The sequence below is a fragment of the Mercenaria mercenaria genome, chromosome 16 (assembly GCF_021730395.1).
Source record: "Mercenaria mercenaria strain notata chromosome 16, MADL_Memer_1, whole genome shotgun sequence".
Classification (NCBI taxonomy): domain Eukaryota; kingdom Metazoa; phylum Mollusca; class Bivalvia; order Venerida; family Veneridae; genus Mercenaria; species Mercenaria mercenaria.
The window spans coordinates 41,626,579-41,646,662 of NC_069376.1; the positions used below are offsets into that span (position 1 = coordinate 41,626,579).

General features: G+C 32.8%; 1 protein-coding gene across 1 annotated transcript; it reads left to right on the forward strand.

The window, feature by feature from the left end:
- Positions 1-529: 529 nt before the first annotated feature.
- LOC123541388 (transcription factor EC-like) lies at positions 530-10,448 on the forward strand. The gene is made up of 5 exons (XM_053525903.1): positions 530-682; positions 3,347-3,470; positions 8,434-8,506; positions 8,943-9,090; positions 10,157-10,448. The coding sequence occupies exons 1-5, from the start codon at positions 530-532 to the stop codon at positions 10,220-10,222; spliced, it is 564 nt and encodes a 187-aa protein (XP_053381878.1). The 3' UTR covers positions 10,223-10,448.
- The last annotated feature ends 9,636 nt before the right edge of the window (positions 10,449-20,084 follow it).

The following is a 20,084-nucleotide window of genomic DNA, read 5'->3' on the forward strand; positions in this document are numbered from 1 at the left end:
ATATTTGCTATGATAATTACCATAATCAGTCAAATTATTGGGGGGGACCCCACCCCGACTGTTCCTACGGCACTGAAATACACACTTAGGCAAGTACGCATGCGGATATGAATGCATTCTTTTATTTGATTTCCATGTCTAACTTACATAGTTACTTCCTGTATGTTTGTAATCATGATGTCTGCTAAACATTCAGGAAACACTGTCTCTTAGCAAAACAGATATTTCTGAATTAGTCTACCGACCTACTCACCAGAGATATTCTACAAATATGTTACCCTTTATTTCTTCAGAAATAATCAAACAAGTCCTGATTTCTGAGCTATTATTTTTGTAGATGTAGTAAAATGGGGGGGGGGGGGGGGGGGGGAGAGTAGTGCTCTTGTGCTGGGCGAATGTCCGAAACCTTGGGGACATCAGGCAAATAGCTCTGGGGCTGTTAGTCCTCTACTGTGTCCAGACTTTAGTCTTGACGAAATCAGTGATGAGTATCCGCAGAGGAGCAGTACATTGACCGGTAACCAGCTTCATGACTGTATCAGATGATGGTGGGAGTAATATTGCTGACATCACTAATGCTAGTAGGCCTGGTAGGAATAAGACCATATTTAATCCAAACAAGTTGATTAGTACTGGAGATCATTTAGAGACTGTATCCACTCATAATCTTAGCACTATATGTGTTAGTGCAGATATTGACTTAACCTTTCTTGGAGCGCCCCTTACAGTTTAGAAAATACGGCAACCGTATCAACCCTTAATTCCAACATCAAAGCAATCTGGCCAGTAATACAAATACTGTATCTACCATTCTGCCCAAGCCGCGTGCAATTTAGACAATGTGGATACTTAGTAACCCTCAAGTCTAGCACCCATATGACTTATGCCATAAATCAGATACCTTACTTACCCTTTCTTTGGATGCCCTAGAAAGAATGGATACTGTAGTCACCCCTGTTTCTAGCGCTCAATGTGTTCTGTACAATAATGCAGATACTATGTATCTAACTTTTCTCCTAGTTCTATGTGTGCTATAGACAACACGGATGCTGCATTCATCCCACTTCTGACACCAATATAGCGAAAATGGCCATCACTATACCGGGTCCGATACACCTATTAGGGGCGAAAGAGGTTTAATAGACAGATATAAATACAATGCAGTCACTAACTACCTAAGATGGCCTTGGATTTCAGTTGGTGATACAGAATAGTTCCAGTTGGTGATACAGAATACGTGTAGATTCAATGGAGTCTGGAAGTTAAGCGATGCTGCTCGTCGATGATTGGTCCTCCTGGCCAGGTGATTGGGATCCTCCTCTCTGATTGGCTGTTTCTCCTGTGACCTCTTAGAGTGATCTAATTAAAGTTAACTGAATTCCCACTACAGAACTTTAGATTGTTAAAGATTTAGTCAGCACTAAACTCCGTGACAAACGATTTGTCACAAATAATTTCTCTGCATGTCAAACAGACAGAATAGTTGTCATGAAAGTTGTTTGCTGTAGTTGCCAATCAGGGTCCAGTTGTTCGAAAATTCAACGGGCTGTTGAACTAACCGCCGGTTAACTTTTGATCCAAAATATTAGTTAATGTGGAAAACACTAGTATGATGTTTTGATTTTATGGTAAGGACATTTTATTAGCTTAATCACCCGTTAAAGATTCAAACAACTGGGCCCAGGTAATGAGGTGTAAAACATTAGCATGTAGTTGCAGAAAAGTAGGTTTGGAATGTAGTTCACATGCAGAGGACTTGACAATCTAAAGTTTACTAAATCTACAAAAAATAAAAGCTCAGAAATCAGGACTTGTTTGATTATTTGCATTGATATTGTATTGGTAGAGATACTAGTTATTACAATAACATATAGCATTTAAGTAAAGCTATACAGTGTGATAACTTCTAAAAATATAATTTTTGTGAATTTTAGTTATAACCCTTACAGAAATAATTGGCCTCTCGCTACCAATAACAGCTAGGTAGATCTAGCAGTTGAGTAGCTGCTACCACACTGCTACCAGTAGCCGCTAGCTGCTATTGATGGTGTTTCGTATGCAAATTAGTTTTCCTGCTACATGTAGTGGCTAGCTGCTACTTTTTCCTGCTACCTCAGTTGCTGCTACTTGTTACCTGCTTTTATAGTAGCAGCTAGCTGCTACCTTTTCCTGCTACTTAGCTTCTATTGGTAGTGTTTTGTATGCGTATTAGTTTTCTTGCTATACTGGTAGCCGCTGCCTATCTGCTACCTTTTCATACTACCGAGCTGCTACCTTTGAGATTATTGTAGAATATTTCGTGGATGTCATCTAATACACCCAGGCTAAACATAGTAAAGTATCATGAAGATTGGACCACAAAATTAATTAATGTACTACCTCCACAGTGTTCAAAACTGAAAAGGTTGACCTAGATATCATGACTAAGACTTATGAAGATTGCAAAAAAATATGGCCTCTAGAGTGTCCACAAGGAAGTCGTCTATGCCTATGATCAGATGACAGTCTGACAGATTACGGACGAATGTAGTCTCAAAAGCTCACCTGATCGCACTGAGATATTGGTGAGCTAAATAAATGTAGAAGTTCAAAAGACTGGCTCAAAATACAGACCCAAACTCAACAGAAGTGAACATTAACAAAACATAAACCATTGGTATATTTGGAGACATAACTATGACTAGATCAAGATTTTATTTCATAGTTTGTATTGATATATCAAATGGCAAGTATCGATGATAAAAAATAACAGGCAACTGTCATTTGATATTATATGTTATCAGGTCGAGGCTGACATGCGCTGCCGAGACCTGATCATATTTGTATCAAAAGACAGTTTTTATTTTTCTATTTATCATGTAAATCACTCAACCTAACTAGAACAACATATGCATAGAACGGCATTTCCCCCAAAAATGACGTTTTCAAGGGCAGATAACTCTTTTTTGAATCCGGTGACCTATGATTTTTATTGCATTTTTTTGTTTCTTAGATGATTGTCCTTCAATATCCAAAGTTTGAAGAAATTCTGTTATTGGGAAAATGTTCGCCCAGCTCATAAACAGGGAATCCTAGCGTACGCCTTTAAAATTTTGACATGTTTAGATAAGTAAATATGAAGCTATAATGGAATTCCAAAAATGCGCACTTTCGTTTCATTTTTTCAACATTTTACCTCCAAAAATGGGTATTTGCATCACTGGATTTTGGTAGATTTTTTGATATGTCATTCCTGATATGTTATAGATCACACATGCCAAAAATCATTTCTGTGCAATTTTTTTCCCCTAAATTTCGCTTTAGTGCACTGACCATTCGTTTAAATTATCGTTATCTTATCTTTCAGAATGCCATTTTCTCAGACAATGAGGTTCCAAATCATACATCAAAGTGGACAAACGAGAATGTCGATGACATGTGCCCTGTTTATGGTTTAGATACTACAACAGACGATGTAGTGAGGAAGAGATGTACGGTTGTTTCTAATTACGTAAATTAAAATCCAACTTAATTTGAACAGTATTTAAAAACAGATCATGTACATATACGATAGTATTTGTAATCAAAATCCAACATATGAATTCCAGTATAAAAAAGATTGTGTTTAATTAAGTACTACATGACCACTTTTATTCTACCTACCTGCATAAACTCCTAGAAAGAATTATTCTTACTCTCATAAGACATTATAATGTCTTATACATGTATCTAAAAGAAAACGATCAATGATGATTTATATTATAATTCTTGCATATAATTATTCTAAGATTACTTGTGCTCTTTGTTAATTAGGTATGATAAATATAACATTCTAACACAGTCCGATTCATTTTCCTATTAAACAAAGAAGGCAGAAAACAGTGAATTATTATACAACAAATCACTGTTCTGACGTCACAATTATTACGTCATGGCGTCAAACGGCATAGCGGCGCGCTGGAAAACAAACCGATTGAAAACGGGCAAATTTTTAATGAATGTCGTCAAGGATGTACTTAAAAATCCTTGGTAACGTGTTAGAATCGAAATAATATATCTCATTTAGTGATTTGCTCTTGAATAAATCATTGTTTGTCGTTCAGATGCGTATCATTATATCACTCGGGCTGCGCCCTCGTGATATAATTCCTTCGCATCTGAACTCCAAACGATGATTTATTCAACGACAAATCACTGGATGAGATATATTATTTCTTAAATTTACAATGTACCACACGCAGTTTCCTATATGTTGCAACGTTTTTGGCGTTTTAGTCAAAGGGGTCCGGCACATGAGTGGATTAAGTTTAATGGCTTATATTTGAGTCCTAGAGCAATAATTCTGTAAAAAATCATACTAATATAACTACTCCATAGACAAGGGTTTTTACCCGGCTGAAGCTATGTTTTCAACTACTTTCTTTACATGGCCAGGAAAAAAATAATATCAGCTATTTTCCCATTCAAACATTGCATTCAGTTATTCAAATGAATCAACATTTAAAATTACCTCAACATATTTTCATATATTTATCTGTTTTTCGACAATTCGACATCATACCGAACAATACACAGAGCGAATCCGAAGTCTAACAACATCGCGTAACAACGAATAAAGATATAAGCAGTCAGTAAAATCAACGTTCTGGACCATTCGCGGACAAAACAACCATTGCAATATGAGTTTTAACTAAAAACTACAAACTAACCGCCAAAGTTGTATTTACATAGCACCAATATCGGCCATAATCCTTGTTTCAAACTTTTTTCTTTCTAAAATATCTAACCGCTACCATTTTGCTTCGTACGTCATATGTTTGCACATACGCGCTCTGACTGGCTCACTATTTTTACCTGACCAATCGGCGACTAATTGTATTGCGGGTTTTTCCAGAGTCGCGTGATTTGTAATTTGACAGCTACTTCGATCAAATAAAAATAATAAGGTGTTGGAGACAACCTTGGCTTTACAGGAATTGAATTTTGCTGGTTAGATTATTGTTTTTATTCACCATTTGTATTGCAATGGTTGCTTTATCCGCGGAAGGTCTAGAATGTTGTCTTTACTGACTGCGTATAGCTTGATATGTTGTTACGCGATGTTGTTAGACTTCGCATTCGCTCTGTGTATTGTTCGATATGATGTCAAATTGTCGAAAAACAGATAAATATATGAAAATATGTTGAGGTAATTTTAAAAGTTGATTCATTTGAATAACTGAATGCAGTGTTTGAATGGGAAAATAGCTGATAATATTTTTTTCCTGGCCATGTAAAGAAAGTAGTTGAAAACATAGCTTCAGCGGGGTAAAAACCCTTGTCTATGGAGTAGTTATATTAGTATGATTTTTTACATAATTATTGCTCTAGGACTCAAATATAAGCCATTAAACTTAATCCACTCATGTGCCGGACCCCTTTGGTTTTAGTATTCACATTTATCCTTAAACATGTAATATGCGAGTAGCGTTTTGATGTACAGTGTATAGACTTGTGCAATGTAGGTGTCATTTGTCTGTAAGTGTATTCGTTCATTTTTTAATTAATTTCATTTTAATCAGTCGTTATATAAACTACGTGTCAGTTTTAAAATTTGACAGGAATGTCTTTGAGCACAAAATATAATGACAATAAAAACATGGAAATTATGAAAACTAAGTGAAAAGGCAACTGATTGCTTTATATCTATATATTTGTTCATCGAGAACAATAAACACTTTTTTAAAAAAAAATAGAGCCTAAAAAGGAATTCTTTGTTTTCCGGTAACATGTTAAAAAAATTAGGGTAGGTAGGTCGGATTTTTCTTCCTTCTGTTTTTTTGGATTTCATTTATTAAGTAAGACTCTTCGGACATTTCTTGTTTGTGTGTAAAAAAATGGATACAAATAAGGGGGCTATGCCTTTAGAGCATCAGTAAGTTGATGTCTAACATCACTGACCACGTTTAAAGTATAGAAAGTGCAGTTTTGATACATTTTGTTAAAAAAAATATTCTCCAAGGCCATAAAAATATTTAGGATCGGGCCAAACATTTAGGGTAGGTCGGGATACCGGAAACTAACACTTTTTTACGCCTTAAGATGAGAAATGTCATTGTTTCAGGTTTGCTTGTGCAAAACGTTTTTGGTTCAAGATAGGGTTAAAATGAATTTTGACTAAAATTAAAACTTATGAATCATAATGTGTTTGTTCTCTTTCTCAGGTGAATGTTTGTTCATTCTTCTAAACAAGAAATATTGCATTGAAATTTTGACCTGTTAATATGAAACGCATGTGCCATATAACAAATGTCTCCTTTAGAAACAAACAATATTATTCAATATAATGCCTTATGAGAATTTTAGATGTCGTGCATCAACCGTATTTTATTTCCACTTCCCGTCTTTTTTTAAAGTTCTTTTGCTTTGTTATTGTTTGAGCAGAATAAAAATATATGAAGGTAAGCAAATATTCTTATAACTAGAAATGTCAAAATATGTGAAATAATACGTTTTATATGTAAGATATGCTTGAATTATCTTTTAACAAATTTTATTGTACATTTTTTAGCAATATGCACCATAGTATAAATAATATTAACAAGTAAACGTAAACATTACATGTAATAGCTGACATTCTCATTCCATATTTACACACTTTACCAAATAATATGTTACTGACACACCTCTGGTTCCATATCTAACATCTGCACCTTCTGACGTCGGCGTCTTATCGCACTGTATACAAGTAAACAAATAACACACGAGATTGTTGTGCTTCCTGACAATAATGACATACCTTGTTTAACATTAACAATATTTTATCGAGTCTTACATCAGTATTGCACTAGGTTTGTTACTCTGGTCAGAGGGTACTTAAAAAAGTGCACCGTAAGCCCATCTGTCATTTATATCTGTCCAGTTTTTATTGCTAATTTAGCTTTCATATTTATTACATTATGCTTGGCATCAGTTTTTAATTACATTATCTTTGGCATCAGTTTTACTTGGAAAAAAATCTGCATTAAAGAAGAGCTTTGATTGTTATGTCATTATTATAAATAAAACCTGATTGATTCGGTAAAAGATTATACTGTCACATTTGACAAAAAGTCCGAGTATAAGATACAGTTCACCAAAAGCAATATGCATTTTAAATAACAAAAGTTCTGAATATTAATATGATCATTCAGACGACACAATATTAAATATTATAAGTCGGTTATTACATGTAAAGTGATAAGTGCAATCATAATTTTAAAACTGTTTAATCTTAGTTCCGCTTGCATTCATTCTGAAAAGGATACAACTCACAATGCTTTAACACTTCAAATCTGAATAACTTTATTTGATAAAAGTATATATATTCTGTGTAATAAATAAAAACGAAAACCAATTAATAGATACCTTTATATTCAATTTTAAGAAAAATAAGAACATAAATATTTCTCGTTGCTATTTTAACATGTACGCTATATAAATCTTCACAATCTAGGCGCTTATTGAAATGACAAGGTACATTTAATTGTATATGTGTTACAGCTGAATTGGTAAATAATCTGTATTAATTTTATTATTTAAAGATATACATGAAATATTTATTAGACAATGCTGTCGATGGTCCAATGCTGTTTTATAAAAAGTTGGAATTTAGTTCTTTCAAATACGGACATAGCGAGCGGACATTTATCTAGCATCTTATTTGTCGTTCCCTACAAGTTACTATTATTATTATTATTATTATTATTATACCAGATTTATATAGCGCCCTTTTCATGATCAATTTCACGTTCAAAGGCGCTTTACATAGTAAATGCAGCCACACAAGGGCGCGTATTTCATCCTCTACTAGCACAGACACAGAGCGATCTGACCAGAGGGACAGAGTGAGACAAAGCCCCCACGACAGAGAGATCAGAAATCAGATACTGGCTTGTCCGGCTAACTTAGCCTAGCTCGTATAGCACTGATACACATAAGGATTGCCTGGGTTCCTGACCAGTACACCTCTAGTTGGGTGGGAAACACTGAAAAGTGTTTCTGAAAATTCCCGAGAAGCTGCCGGGGATCGAACCCCCGACCTCAGGATTGGAAGGCCAGTGTGCAAACCACTGAGCTATCCGTCCACCACAGTTCTGACTTCAGACAAATTGTTGTGTATATTTGTGTACTAATGTCTCGGATCGGATTGTCTTACTCTGTACAATATGGCATTTTGTCATTCATGTAAGTTACTCACGAGAGGGTTATTTTATTTACACTGGCTCGTCAAACTTGTTGGGAATATGGTGAGCGCTGGGCTGACCTGCCCAAAAAGCGTTTTAAACCCTTAGGATCCTTTATAAAGGCTACTGGCCATTTTAAGGCAATGCCACGATTTTCAACCTGCCTTTCTTCCATTTCGTATTAAAAATTGTGTTGTTGACGATGTTACTTTCCTGTATCACACAGTTATTTTATTTGTTTATTTACTAGATAAGACGGAAAATTCTATTATGGATGACCAACTAGCAGAACTTCAAAGCATTCTACCAGGGCACATTGATCGGTAAGTATATCAGCGGGCGTATTTCGAAACAAATCACGTGTATCTTTAAAGATAGTGCCATCGATTCCATTATAGACAAATCCACAATTTTTGTCTAAAGTTCAAATTCTAAGAATAGTCGATAACTTTTACATAAACGACTCTATTGAAAATGAATTTAGTAAGTTTTAATACCGAATGTTCTTGTTACCACCATACTGTATGAGTTTTGTAGAAGAGGATATATTATAAATGGCATTTGATAATTTTTAAAGAGCAATCAAGCAAACGCTTCGTGTCTGAAAAAGGAGAATCAGACAGAGGGATACCTTTGACAAAGATAACTAATATAATCATGTTTTGGATTCAGCAGTATATTCTCAGGAATGTTGACCTTTATTTATTATCTTCTAATTTAACAATCTTTGACAGACATATATTATCTTTTTGATTTTAGAGTATCATGGCAAACGCATGATTCCATTTTGAAGGCGTCTGTTGACTATATTAAAATGCACAGACACGACCATGATCGTATTCAGCAATTGAAAGACAAAATGAGGGAATGTGACCTTGAAATTAGAAAAATGTTGTTGAGAGTCGAGGTAATTATCTCGTTTTAGACAATTTGAGTGTAAACAATGGAACAGGATTAAATCACTGTAGTTTATATAATGTTTAACATGCTTAAAGGTATTTTAACAATAACTGGTTTCCAAGATACCTAAATGTTACTTGAATTTCATGGCTACATTTTGTGTATATCGGGCGGGCGACAGCACCCTACATTTAATCATATTCGCACGAAATATATTGTTACGTGCATGCATTCACAGAAAATCAGAAAATGATGTTGAATATTAGGTACTCAAGTGAATTTTTATGAAAATAAAAAGAAATACATTTTCATGACAAAACAGCCGCTGGGGTAAACAAACCTTTTCATTCCTTTCAGCCTGTTTCATTATGGCTGAACATTGACATGTATTAATTTAGGTATCTGCACTTGGTTAGGGTGCGAAACCTTTTTGTCATACCTGAAATTGGTTTCAATAACTAAAGTTTTATTGTAAACATGTTTAATTTTGATGAAACAAATGATTATATCTAAGCCGCAGTGGTTCTTGTAACTGTTAAATGAAGTTACTAAAGTCCAACAAGTATATATAGGGAGTAGGCATTATGTTTATTACCATTAAACTGACTTGAACCTATAGCGTGGCTCAGTCGTGGCACATTTTAGCAAGAACATTGATGTAACATAAAACATTTAAGACATACAATAAGCTTAGATTTAAGTATGGCGTGTCATACACTGAACAAATGTAGTAAAAAGCATTTTGTAAGTACCTAAATCTTAAAACAATGAAAAAATAGTTTATATCACTTCCGTCAAAACGTTGTAGATGAACACTTACATTTGTAAGTATTTACGTATTGAATCATTGGTAAAATGTTTAGTCTCCATCATTTCCGTCACAAAATTGTAAATTTGAAAGTACTTACGTTTTAGAAATTGATAAGAACAAATAAATGGTATCTTTCATTTCAGTAACTTTAAACTACAGCGCTACAGGATGACCTGTTCATCTAAATGCTGTTTTTTTGCGTAATTGTTGCCACATCATAGATATAAACAAAACTTATGGCATTATTTTGTATTCTTTTCAGAGATTACAGTTACGTACTGCAATCAGTCTCACAAAAAGACGAGGACCAGATGTAATGAAACAATAAAACACACACTGGGGAACAATACTTCGAGATCTAATACAGTTTCTGCATTAACAGCACTAACGATAGCTGACGCAAATAAATAAATATGAATGGTAAAACTGGAAAAAAGCTATTAAACATTACAACATGTAAATCCTTCATTTAAATGCTAGAGGGTACAGTAATGTAAGTAAAATTTGGGTAATTGTACTTGTGTACTCCAACATTGTGCTTACAGTTGTTGTTTGTTTGTTTGTTTGTTTGTTTTTTTGTTGCTTTTTTATGCCTCGGCATCTACTGATGCGAGAGACATATAGTGAATGTCCTGTCTGTTCGTTCGTCCGTCCGTACGAGGTTAACCAAATGAGACTGTTTCGTCTAGCATGAATACCCCTTACTAGAATGACTTGATACTAAGGCAGATGTAACCTGTGACCGTTCCTCATCTTCAGACATCACCTGACCTCAGTTTGACCTTGACCTCATTTTGGACTGATGTTGCTTTATATAGGCCATCTCTTGGTTAACCAAATGGGACCGTTTCGTCTAGCATCAATACCGCTTACAAGAATGAATTGATACTAATATATATGTAACCTGTGACCATTCCTCATCATCAAACATCACCTGACCTCAGTTTGACCTTGACCTCGTTTTGGACTTCGGTTGCTTTGTATCGACAATGATGCCACCGGGGGCATCAAGCGTTTATTGAACGCAGCTCCTTGTTTTCTTTTTTCTTTTCTTTTTTTGTCTTAGGAAAGTACTGCTGCATTTAGATAGGAAAAGCGACATATCATTGAGTCTTTTATCACTGAATGTTAAAAGTACATATTTTAATCGCATTTATAATGCACGACTTATTCTGAAATATCTTGCTTAAATAACCCAGAACAAACTTTCATGTCTGTATAATAACTTCATCAGTAACATTCTGATAATTCAGATATACCACTACACGATAGGTTGACAATTTATGACCCTTCGTAGCTTTTTCTTTCTTCTCAAGGCTATCTGTTATTTCTTTTAAAGCTATTCGCGCAGTGTCAAAGTGTTTTTATTTTTATGTTCATTTCCACGAAGTTTGTCCTAGAAAGTATTTATTACAGTGAGTGAAAATAAGTGTTAAATATTTGTAAAAAGGCAAAACAAATATGACTTTCTACATTATTTAAAGAGCGATTCAGTGGATATCGTTAAATGTTTAATATTTGTGGCACTTAATAAGAGTAACCTCAAAAAAGTGTGTTTCGGCAAGTTTGAACAACTTGTCTCATTCAAGGAATCCACACAACATGTGTTGTTTAAAGAAATAAAACCCATAAATTGAATTGTGTGAATGCACCGCTTATAGCCTTTTCATATGTTTTACAGTTTATAAATTTTGTAAAAGAAGTGTATTCAGTACTATTTTCAAATTGCAGTAGATCCAGCCGTGTCATTGAGGTCTTATGTTCATTTTACAATATATTTATATTTTTACAGTAATTATTTTCTCGTGATAAGAAAATTTAAAAAGCCATTATTAGAAGTATAATTATAATTATAGTGTATTAAGTATCGAAAAGATAAATGATAAATTTTGAGCTGTTTTCCTCTACTGATGATATATGACATATATGTATATATCCTACTTTCATTGACTTTCATTGACGATTTCGACAATATTTCAGTTTGGAAATACTACCCCAGTTTGGTAAACTTTAATACATAATCAATATAACTGTAATATCGGGCATAATTGTATCATAATTTTAAAATTGCTCCTTGGACGACAATGGATATTTAATCTCGTTTTAGACAATTTGGGTGTAAACAATGGAACAGGATTAAATCACTGTAGTTTAGATAATGTTTAACATGCTTAAAGGTATTTTAACAATAACTGGTTTCCAAGTTACCTAAATGTTACTTAATTTTCATGGCTACATTTTGTGTATGTCGGGCGGGCGACAGCACCCTACATTTTATCATATTCACACGAAATATATTGTTAAGTGCATGGATTGACAGACAATCAGAAAATGATGTTGAATACTAGGTACTCAAGTGAATTTTTATTAAAATAAAAAAAAATACATTTTCATGACAAAATAGCCTCTGGAGTAAACAAACCTTTTCATTCTTTTCAGTCTGTTTCATTATGGCTGAACATTGACATATATTCATTAGGTATCTGCACTTGGTTAGGGTGCGAAACTTTTTGTCATACCTGACATTGGTTTCAATAACTAAATTAGTTTTATTGTATACATGTTTAATTTTGATGAAACAAATAATTATGTCTAAGCCGCAGTGGTTCTTGTAACTGTTTAATGAAGTTACTAAAGTCCAAAAAGTATATATAGGGAGTATGCATAATGTTTATTACCATTAAACTGACTTGAACATATAGCGTGGCTCAGTCGTGGCACATTTTAGCAAGAAAATTGATGTAACATAAGACATTTAAGACATACAATAAGCTTAGATTTAAGTATGGCGTGTCATACACTGTGAACAAATGTTGTAAAAAGCACTTTTTAAGTACCTAACTTTTAAAACAATGGAAAAAAATAGTTTATATCACTTCCGTCAAAACGTTGTAAATGAACACGTACATTTGTAAGTATTTACGTATTGAAACATTGGTAAAATGTTAAGCCTCCATCATTTCCGTCACAAAGTTGTAAATTTGAAAGTACTTACATTTTAGAAATTGATAAGAAAATATAAATGGTATCTTTCATTTCAGAAACTTAAAACAAACTACAGTGCTACATGATGATCTGTTCATCTTAATGCTGCTTTTTTGCGTAAGGGATGCCACATCATAGATATAAACAAAACTTATGGCATTATTTTGTATTCTTTTCAGAGATTACAGTTACTTACTGCAATCAGTCTCACAAAAAGACGCGGACCAGATGTAATGAAACAATAAAACACACACTGGGGAACAATACTTCGAGATCTAATACAGTTTCTGCATTAACAGCACTAACGATAGCTGACGCAAATAAATATAAATGAATGGTAAAACTGAAAAAAAAAACTATTAAACATTACAACACGTAAATCCTTTATTTAAATGCTAGAGAGTACTGTAATTTAAGTAAAATTTGGGTAATTGTACTTATATTCTCAAACATTGTGCTTACAGTTGTTGTTGTTGTTGTTGTTTTCTATTTTTCTTTTAATTAAAGAGTAGGAAAGTACTGCTGCATTTAGATAGGAAAAACGACATGTCATTGAGTCTTTTATCATTGAATGTTAAAAGTACATATTTTATTCGCATTTATAATGCAAATCTTATTCTGAAATATCTTGCTTAAATAAACAAACTTTCATGTCTGTATAATAACTTCATTAATAACATTCTGATAATTCAGATATACCACTACACGATAGGTTGACAATTTATGACCACCCTTCTTGGCTTTTTTTTCTTCTCAAGACTATCTGTTATTTCTTTAAAGTTATTCGCCCAGTGTTGAAGTGTTTTTATTTTTATGTTCATTTGCACGAAGTTTGCCCTAGAAAGTATTTATGACAAGGATACAGTGAGTGAAAATAAGTGTTAAATATTTGTAAAAAGGCAAAACAATTATGACTTTCTACATTATTTAAAGAGCGTTTCAGTGGATATGGTTAAATGTTAAATATTTGTGGCACTTAATAAGATTAACCTCCAAAAAGTATGTTTCAGCAAGTTTGAACAGCTTGTCTCATTCAAGGAATCCACATAACATGGGTTGTTTAAAGAAATAAAACTATAAATTGAATTGTGTGAATGCGCCGCTTATAGCTTTTTCATTCAATACTAGTTTCAAATTGCATTAGGTCCAGTTGTGCCACTGAGCTTTATGTTCATTTTACAATATATTTATTTTTTTACAGTAATGACTATTTTCTCATGATAAGAAAATTTGAAAAGCCAGAATTAGAACTATAATTATAATTATAGTATATTAAGTATCGAAAAGATAAATGATAAATTTTGAGCTGTTTTCCTCTACTGATGATATATGACATATATTTATATATCCTGCTTTCATTGACGAGTTCGACAATTTTTTAGTTTGAAAACTTCGTGTAGGAAATACCGCCCCAGTTTGGTAAACTTTAATACATAATTAATATAACTGTAATATCGGGCATAATTGTATCATAACTTTAAAATTGTTCCTTGGACGACAATGGATAAATAGATTTATTATCCGGTTATTAAGTTTATACTCCATATAAAATGTAATGTACTATTTGCTGAATTTATGCTTTGAGTGTATATATGGTTTTGAGAAATAAACAGGACTGTCATTAACTCGAGCTTCTTCGTAAGAGAAAATATTTGAAAAACGTAACATTGTATGTGTGTTCTTCAATGTGTTATTGTTATTTAAACAACCCTTCACAAAATTTCCTACATAATTCTATCATTGAAAAGTTGGAATAAATGTGCAACGTAAATATATATCATCTGATATGCAGTAAGAAAAAAACGTTTCTTTTTTCTGTCCAAAACAGGACTTTCGCAAAGTACTTAAATATGAATTTATGTTAAATAAATCTATAAAAGGTCATGTTATTCATCACTGCCATAAGACAGTTAAGAAAGCTACGTAAAAAACTTCCCTTCCACCACAATACCAATATGTGATTGTTATTTATACTTGCTTAATGTCTATTAAATCTTCGTTCTTTTAAGGGTAACATAACTTTCGTCAGAATAATACAAATGATTTATTTCAGATATAAAGACAATATAGGGTAAATAAAACAAATTTGAATGAAAACAATAATAACAAGAGCTGTCGTAGGACAGCAACGTTCGACCATTCGACAGCCTTGTCAAATAAATTAATATAAACGTCGAAAAGGGGGCATGGATTTGTAAAAAGGCAAGGTAGAGTTATGGGATCTCCCCGATGTAAGTCAATTTATCACGTAAATGTATGAAGCTTCAATCCATTCCAACAATTGGCTACTGAGATAACAGCGTACATACAAAAACTTAACCAAATCTGGACGCGGACGCGGACGCGGACGCGGAATATTCGAGCTAGAAACGAGACAGCGCAACAAAACAAGCTTTCAAAAACATTGAACCAGACTGGAATGCCATAACCTGTTGAACATAAGAAGACGCAACAAAGTTTACGCTAGTGTTTCAAAATCAACAGTTATATACCAATACTCAATCAAACCGAGCCTGCTAGTGTGTTGCTTTGTTGCGTTCTAAGCCCCTAAAGGATCATTTTTAGAACTTTTTTACGTTTGGTCAACAATCAAAACTTCAAAGAAAAATCACTTTCAACATAAGACATCTTGCATTATTTTTTTTATTTCTAAATAATAGCGTAAAGTACATACTTTAACGTAATGTGCTAAGAGATAGATTTCAGTGTTAAACACCAAAACTTGAATAAAGTTTTGTTTTTATGCATGCAAGATCAATGTATATTTCACTCATGAAAATCCCATTTTTTTTTTGCATTTGTGAAAACATTACATCAGTTTCCTCTCCATGTAAGATAATGCGATCTTACACTGACAGGTAGCCTCGACATGTATTCATAAATACTTGAAAATTTGAGAACTGGCTTACGCAAGATCGGCAATCCTATGCACGTAACCGCCTGAGATGAAATAATGCCCGAAGCGGCACAAGGGGTCTTTATCTACCATTAAAAGCTGGAATTTCGCCATATTACTTACAATTGCGTCGGTGTGAAGTTAAACCCAACATAAGGAACTGCCCTCTATAGTTTATGTTATTGTTCGTTCATGTAGAATATTATTAAAGCTTCAACGTCTGACTCGAATGAGAAACAAAATGACATGACAGTAGTCCAGTTAGATGCGCTTAAAGGTCCATACTGCTTAAATGCTTAATTTATCTTAAAAGCAGATTTAACAGCTTTTCAGATAGAAATGTTAAGTGTAATTACATTGATAAAAAACACTAATTTTAATATTGCACACGAACTGTTACTGTTAGAGCCATAAAGGGGGGTAATAAAAAGAATAAAATGAATAAAACATTCTAGTATATTCAGCAGTATTTAAACCTTCAGCAAACGTTAAAGAAAACATTTATCAGAAATAGGATTTAACAATAAATTAATATATTTTATGTTCATAACAGAAAATACGGCAGCCACATTTCATACAAAAACATTTTGAACCTTTAAATCATTTCAAGCAAGTGAACATATATTAACTACTGGCATAAAGTGGTTTTGCAAACATAATATTGTTACTTTGGTAAAGTTATATCATTTCGACTATATTAATTTGCTTGTTTAACAAAACTGTGCAAGAGAAGAAAGCGTGATATTGTTCAATATTTTGAGATGATTTGACATTTTATATCATATTCTTGCAAAGATATTATGTAAACAGTTTATAAATAATCGTTATATAAACACATTATAATATGAGGACATGGTTATATTACATTTCTTGACCCAGAAAGAACAGTCTGTGTACTAAAATTGATATATTCTGTAGTGATCAAGCACGTAAAGAAGTTCCGCCCTCCTGCATCACTAGCGTATAACGGGCCTGTTCTAAAAGTATTAAATGCATGATTTAATAATGAAGTCAGTTACATTATGTTGTCTGTAGCAGCAAATAATCCCGCAATAGTTATCTCTATACAACTGATGGATATTTCACAGTTCAACGAAGGTGGTAAATTAAAATATTTTAGACATTAACTTCAATTACTTTATCCTTGGTTTATAAACGTTTTCTTTCACCTTTAGGCCTGGCTGAATATATTGTTGTATGTATCTAAACTTTTGCACTTAATATTTAAAATACATTTATTTAACACATTTGTGTTTTACAGTAACTTTATGAAAATGCCAAATATGTCACAACAACGGCTATACACTTAAAAAGATGACGAAAGAATAATTCTAAAACCGAGTTTTAATGCCTTCAAAGAAATATGCCACTTTAGACGAGTTTGAACATATAATAAAATACTTGGAAAGTTATCGCATCATTTTCACTTTCTAGTGGACCAGAGTGTTATACCTGTGGGAGTTTTGGTTGTTCAATATTTAATCTCTCAAAGATTGCAAGAATATCACTATTATTATCAGATTCATATTTTACTGTCTGAATCGGTTTAGATTAAGCAGGAGTGAGACAAACACGATAAATCAAGAAATCTAGTTGGCCTATCTGTTTCCAATAGTAAGTATTTTCTCTTGAAATGAACAAGACAATCACACATAAAATCGCAAAAAAAATGTCAATGAAAAAATGTGTATATTTACTATTTCATTGAAATGACTCTAAATATATACAAGTGACCCTTTAGATGACATAGACCTCAAATTTGGTCTAATCTTTTCAAGCAAAATTGACTCAAACAGCAACACCAAATCTAGTACAGTGCCTTAGTAAAACATGCATTTTAATCTACTATTATAGATTAAAAATGCATTAATACAGTGCATCCATATAAAATGCATTTTAATCTACTTTTATAGAACAAAAATCGACATTGTTTTGATTCATTTTGAATATCCACATAGCTTAATCTAACGAGCATTACAAAGTAAAGGGAAGTAAGAGCAACTCTGGTTTTAAAAACATGTATGATGAATAACTTATCTTATCAAACAAAGTTAAAATGAATATTTCTCATTTCCCTACGTTTTACTTTTTTCGTATTGTGTCGAGGTTGGCTAGGTTTTGTATATCCTAGTGTTATTTTCTGAAGACTAATTGTTCATACATATAAAAAGAAGAATGCGCAGTATATGAGGAATATGCTGAACTTTATGTTAAATAAAATGCCGTTACGTAGCCGCATTCTATTTTGTCACAAACTGACATACAGGTGTCAATGTATCTGTAGTTTGAATACAGGTATTGCGTCATCTTTTTGTAAATTTTTGAGTTATTAAGTAAAATGTCAGATTTTACGCATAAAATACCTCTCATATTTTTCCCTATTTCATAACTTAAGTTTCCATGTAAATATTATTAAATTCGGTTCAGTAATTAGAAAGTTGATATTTTTCAATCTTCATTAATTTTTATTTTCATCCCCAAAAGCACTATAACGGGCCTTAAGTTATCCAATTCATATCCGCGCCAAGCAGTTGAATTTCCCGGCTATATCATGATTCCCGTGAAAGGGAAAATAGTCAGAGTACAGGCCTTTCGCGTGAGTCCCATGAAATGTAGTATTTGGCGGGACATAACCCTACAAATAGACTGGACCAGATATCTTATTACACACCATTTTCGACATTAGACGAAATTATGTCACTTTGATCTTTGTTGCTAGAAAAATTTTGCTTGGTTGAGGTAAAAAATTTATTTGTTATATTTTAGTTTAATTTTTGAATTACGGTTTTTATTTAGTAAATTTTGTTCACTCTACATAATTTTGTAAAATCTTTTACTTTTCGGTAAGAGTTTAGCTAGTTGATTTTTTAATTTTTTCAGACTGTTCTTAATTATTTATTTTGAAAGAGAAATCTAAAATATTTCGTTGGTATAAACTGTAAGATTTATATTGAAAACTTTGTGACATTATAAATTGTAAGGTATCTTATTCATAAATCGTATATGCATATCTATTCCTTGTAAAGTATGGATCGCCGGTACTGCTTTACATTGTAATATATAATTTATATGCTGGAAAGTATAGTACCGTGTATTTGATATGTAATTGTACTTTGAAATGATTGTGTGCCAGTCTATAGCATATAAATATAATGTCCGTTTTGTTGAATGGAAATTGTCATTACTTTCTATTGTATAACGTTTAATTCGCATTGCATTATGTTAATTTGTGGTTGTAAATAATAGCTGCAGTTTATCATTTCCTTATTTATAATTTTTCATCATAATCTTTCATTTTTTTTTTCATACTTTAACTTTAGACTTGCAAGTAATTAATTTGAGAAATAATGGAAGTAATTAGTGACGTTTTGTAATCACGCAACGTATGAACTTAGTAGCACATATATTTTGTATAAGTAGCACGTTTCATCTATGGGAGCCTATGGTGTACCCAAAGGAGCAGTTTTATGCCCTTATTTGTTTTTTTTCTTTTGTTTCTTTTTTCTTTTTTTTTTGCTATGGTGCTTACCATATGTTATATATTTTAGCTTCTTCCACCAGACAATTTTTACCTGGTGATGATGTCACGACCAGGAAGTACAATACCAGAGTTTAACTTGTCTTCACTCGCCTGGATGTGATTTTTCCCAGCGCAGAGCTTTCGTCCCATGGTTGTGCCGTAACCGCAAAGACTATGATCTTTGTTATCCACTGAGATAGCCTGTGTTACGTGATGTTCGAAAACAGATACTGAGCTCAGGTTTTTTTTTTTTTTTTTTTTTTTTTTGGTCTTTAGTATTCTTTCATTATTATAAGAAATTTTTTGCTTCATTCATTGTAAATAATCATTTTCTGTTAATAAACTTGTAAATATTGTAATTGGTGTAAAGTTGTGCGTCCTTCTTGTCACATATCTTTAAGTTAAAATGTGTAATGAAACTGTCACGCCATGACATCGCTGTCCCGTCAGATTCCATATTTTTATTTGCGTATGACGATTTTCAAAGTTGTTTTTTTTTTGCAAATTATCCACCATGAACAAATGCCTATTTCATTTCAGATGTTTAATAAACATACCTTAAAAATGTTTATGGCGGACAGTCGCTTTTCATTGTCGTGAGCAAAATAAAATGATTATGTAGCCTTTCATGGATTTTGAGGGACATATTTTAGTGGATTACCAGGATTTTAAGTGTTTACTTTTAAACATGTGCGTATATAAAGGACTTTCATAACATGGAAGCGTAAATCCGATACAAACAATGAGCAGACGTAAAACTATATACATGTATCTTTATTGCTATCTGAT

What these genes read in the sequence shown, in the direction of transcription:
- LOC123541388 (XM_053525903.1), top strand. Translation starts at nt 530, where the DNA reads ATGACTGTATCAGATGATGGTGGGAGTAATATTGCTGACATCACTAAT. An exon ending in ATAATCTTAGCACTATATGT is followed by an intron (nt 683 to 3,346) that starts GTTAGTGCAGAT and finishes CTTATCTTTCAG; the next exon opens with AATGCCATTTTCTCAGACAA. An exon ending in CGATGTAGTGAGGAAGAGAT is followed by an intron (nt 3,471 to 8,433) that starts GTACGGTTGTTT and finishes TTTATTTACTAG; the next exon opens with ATAAGACGGAAAATTCTATT.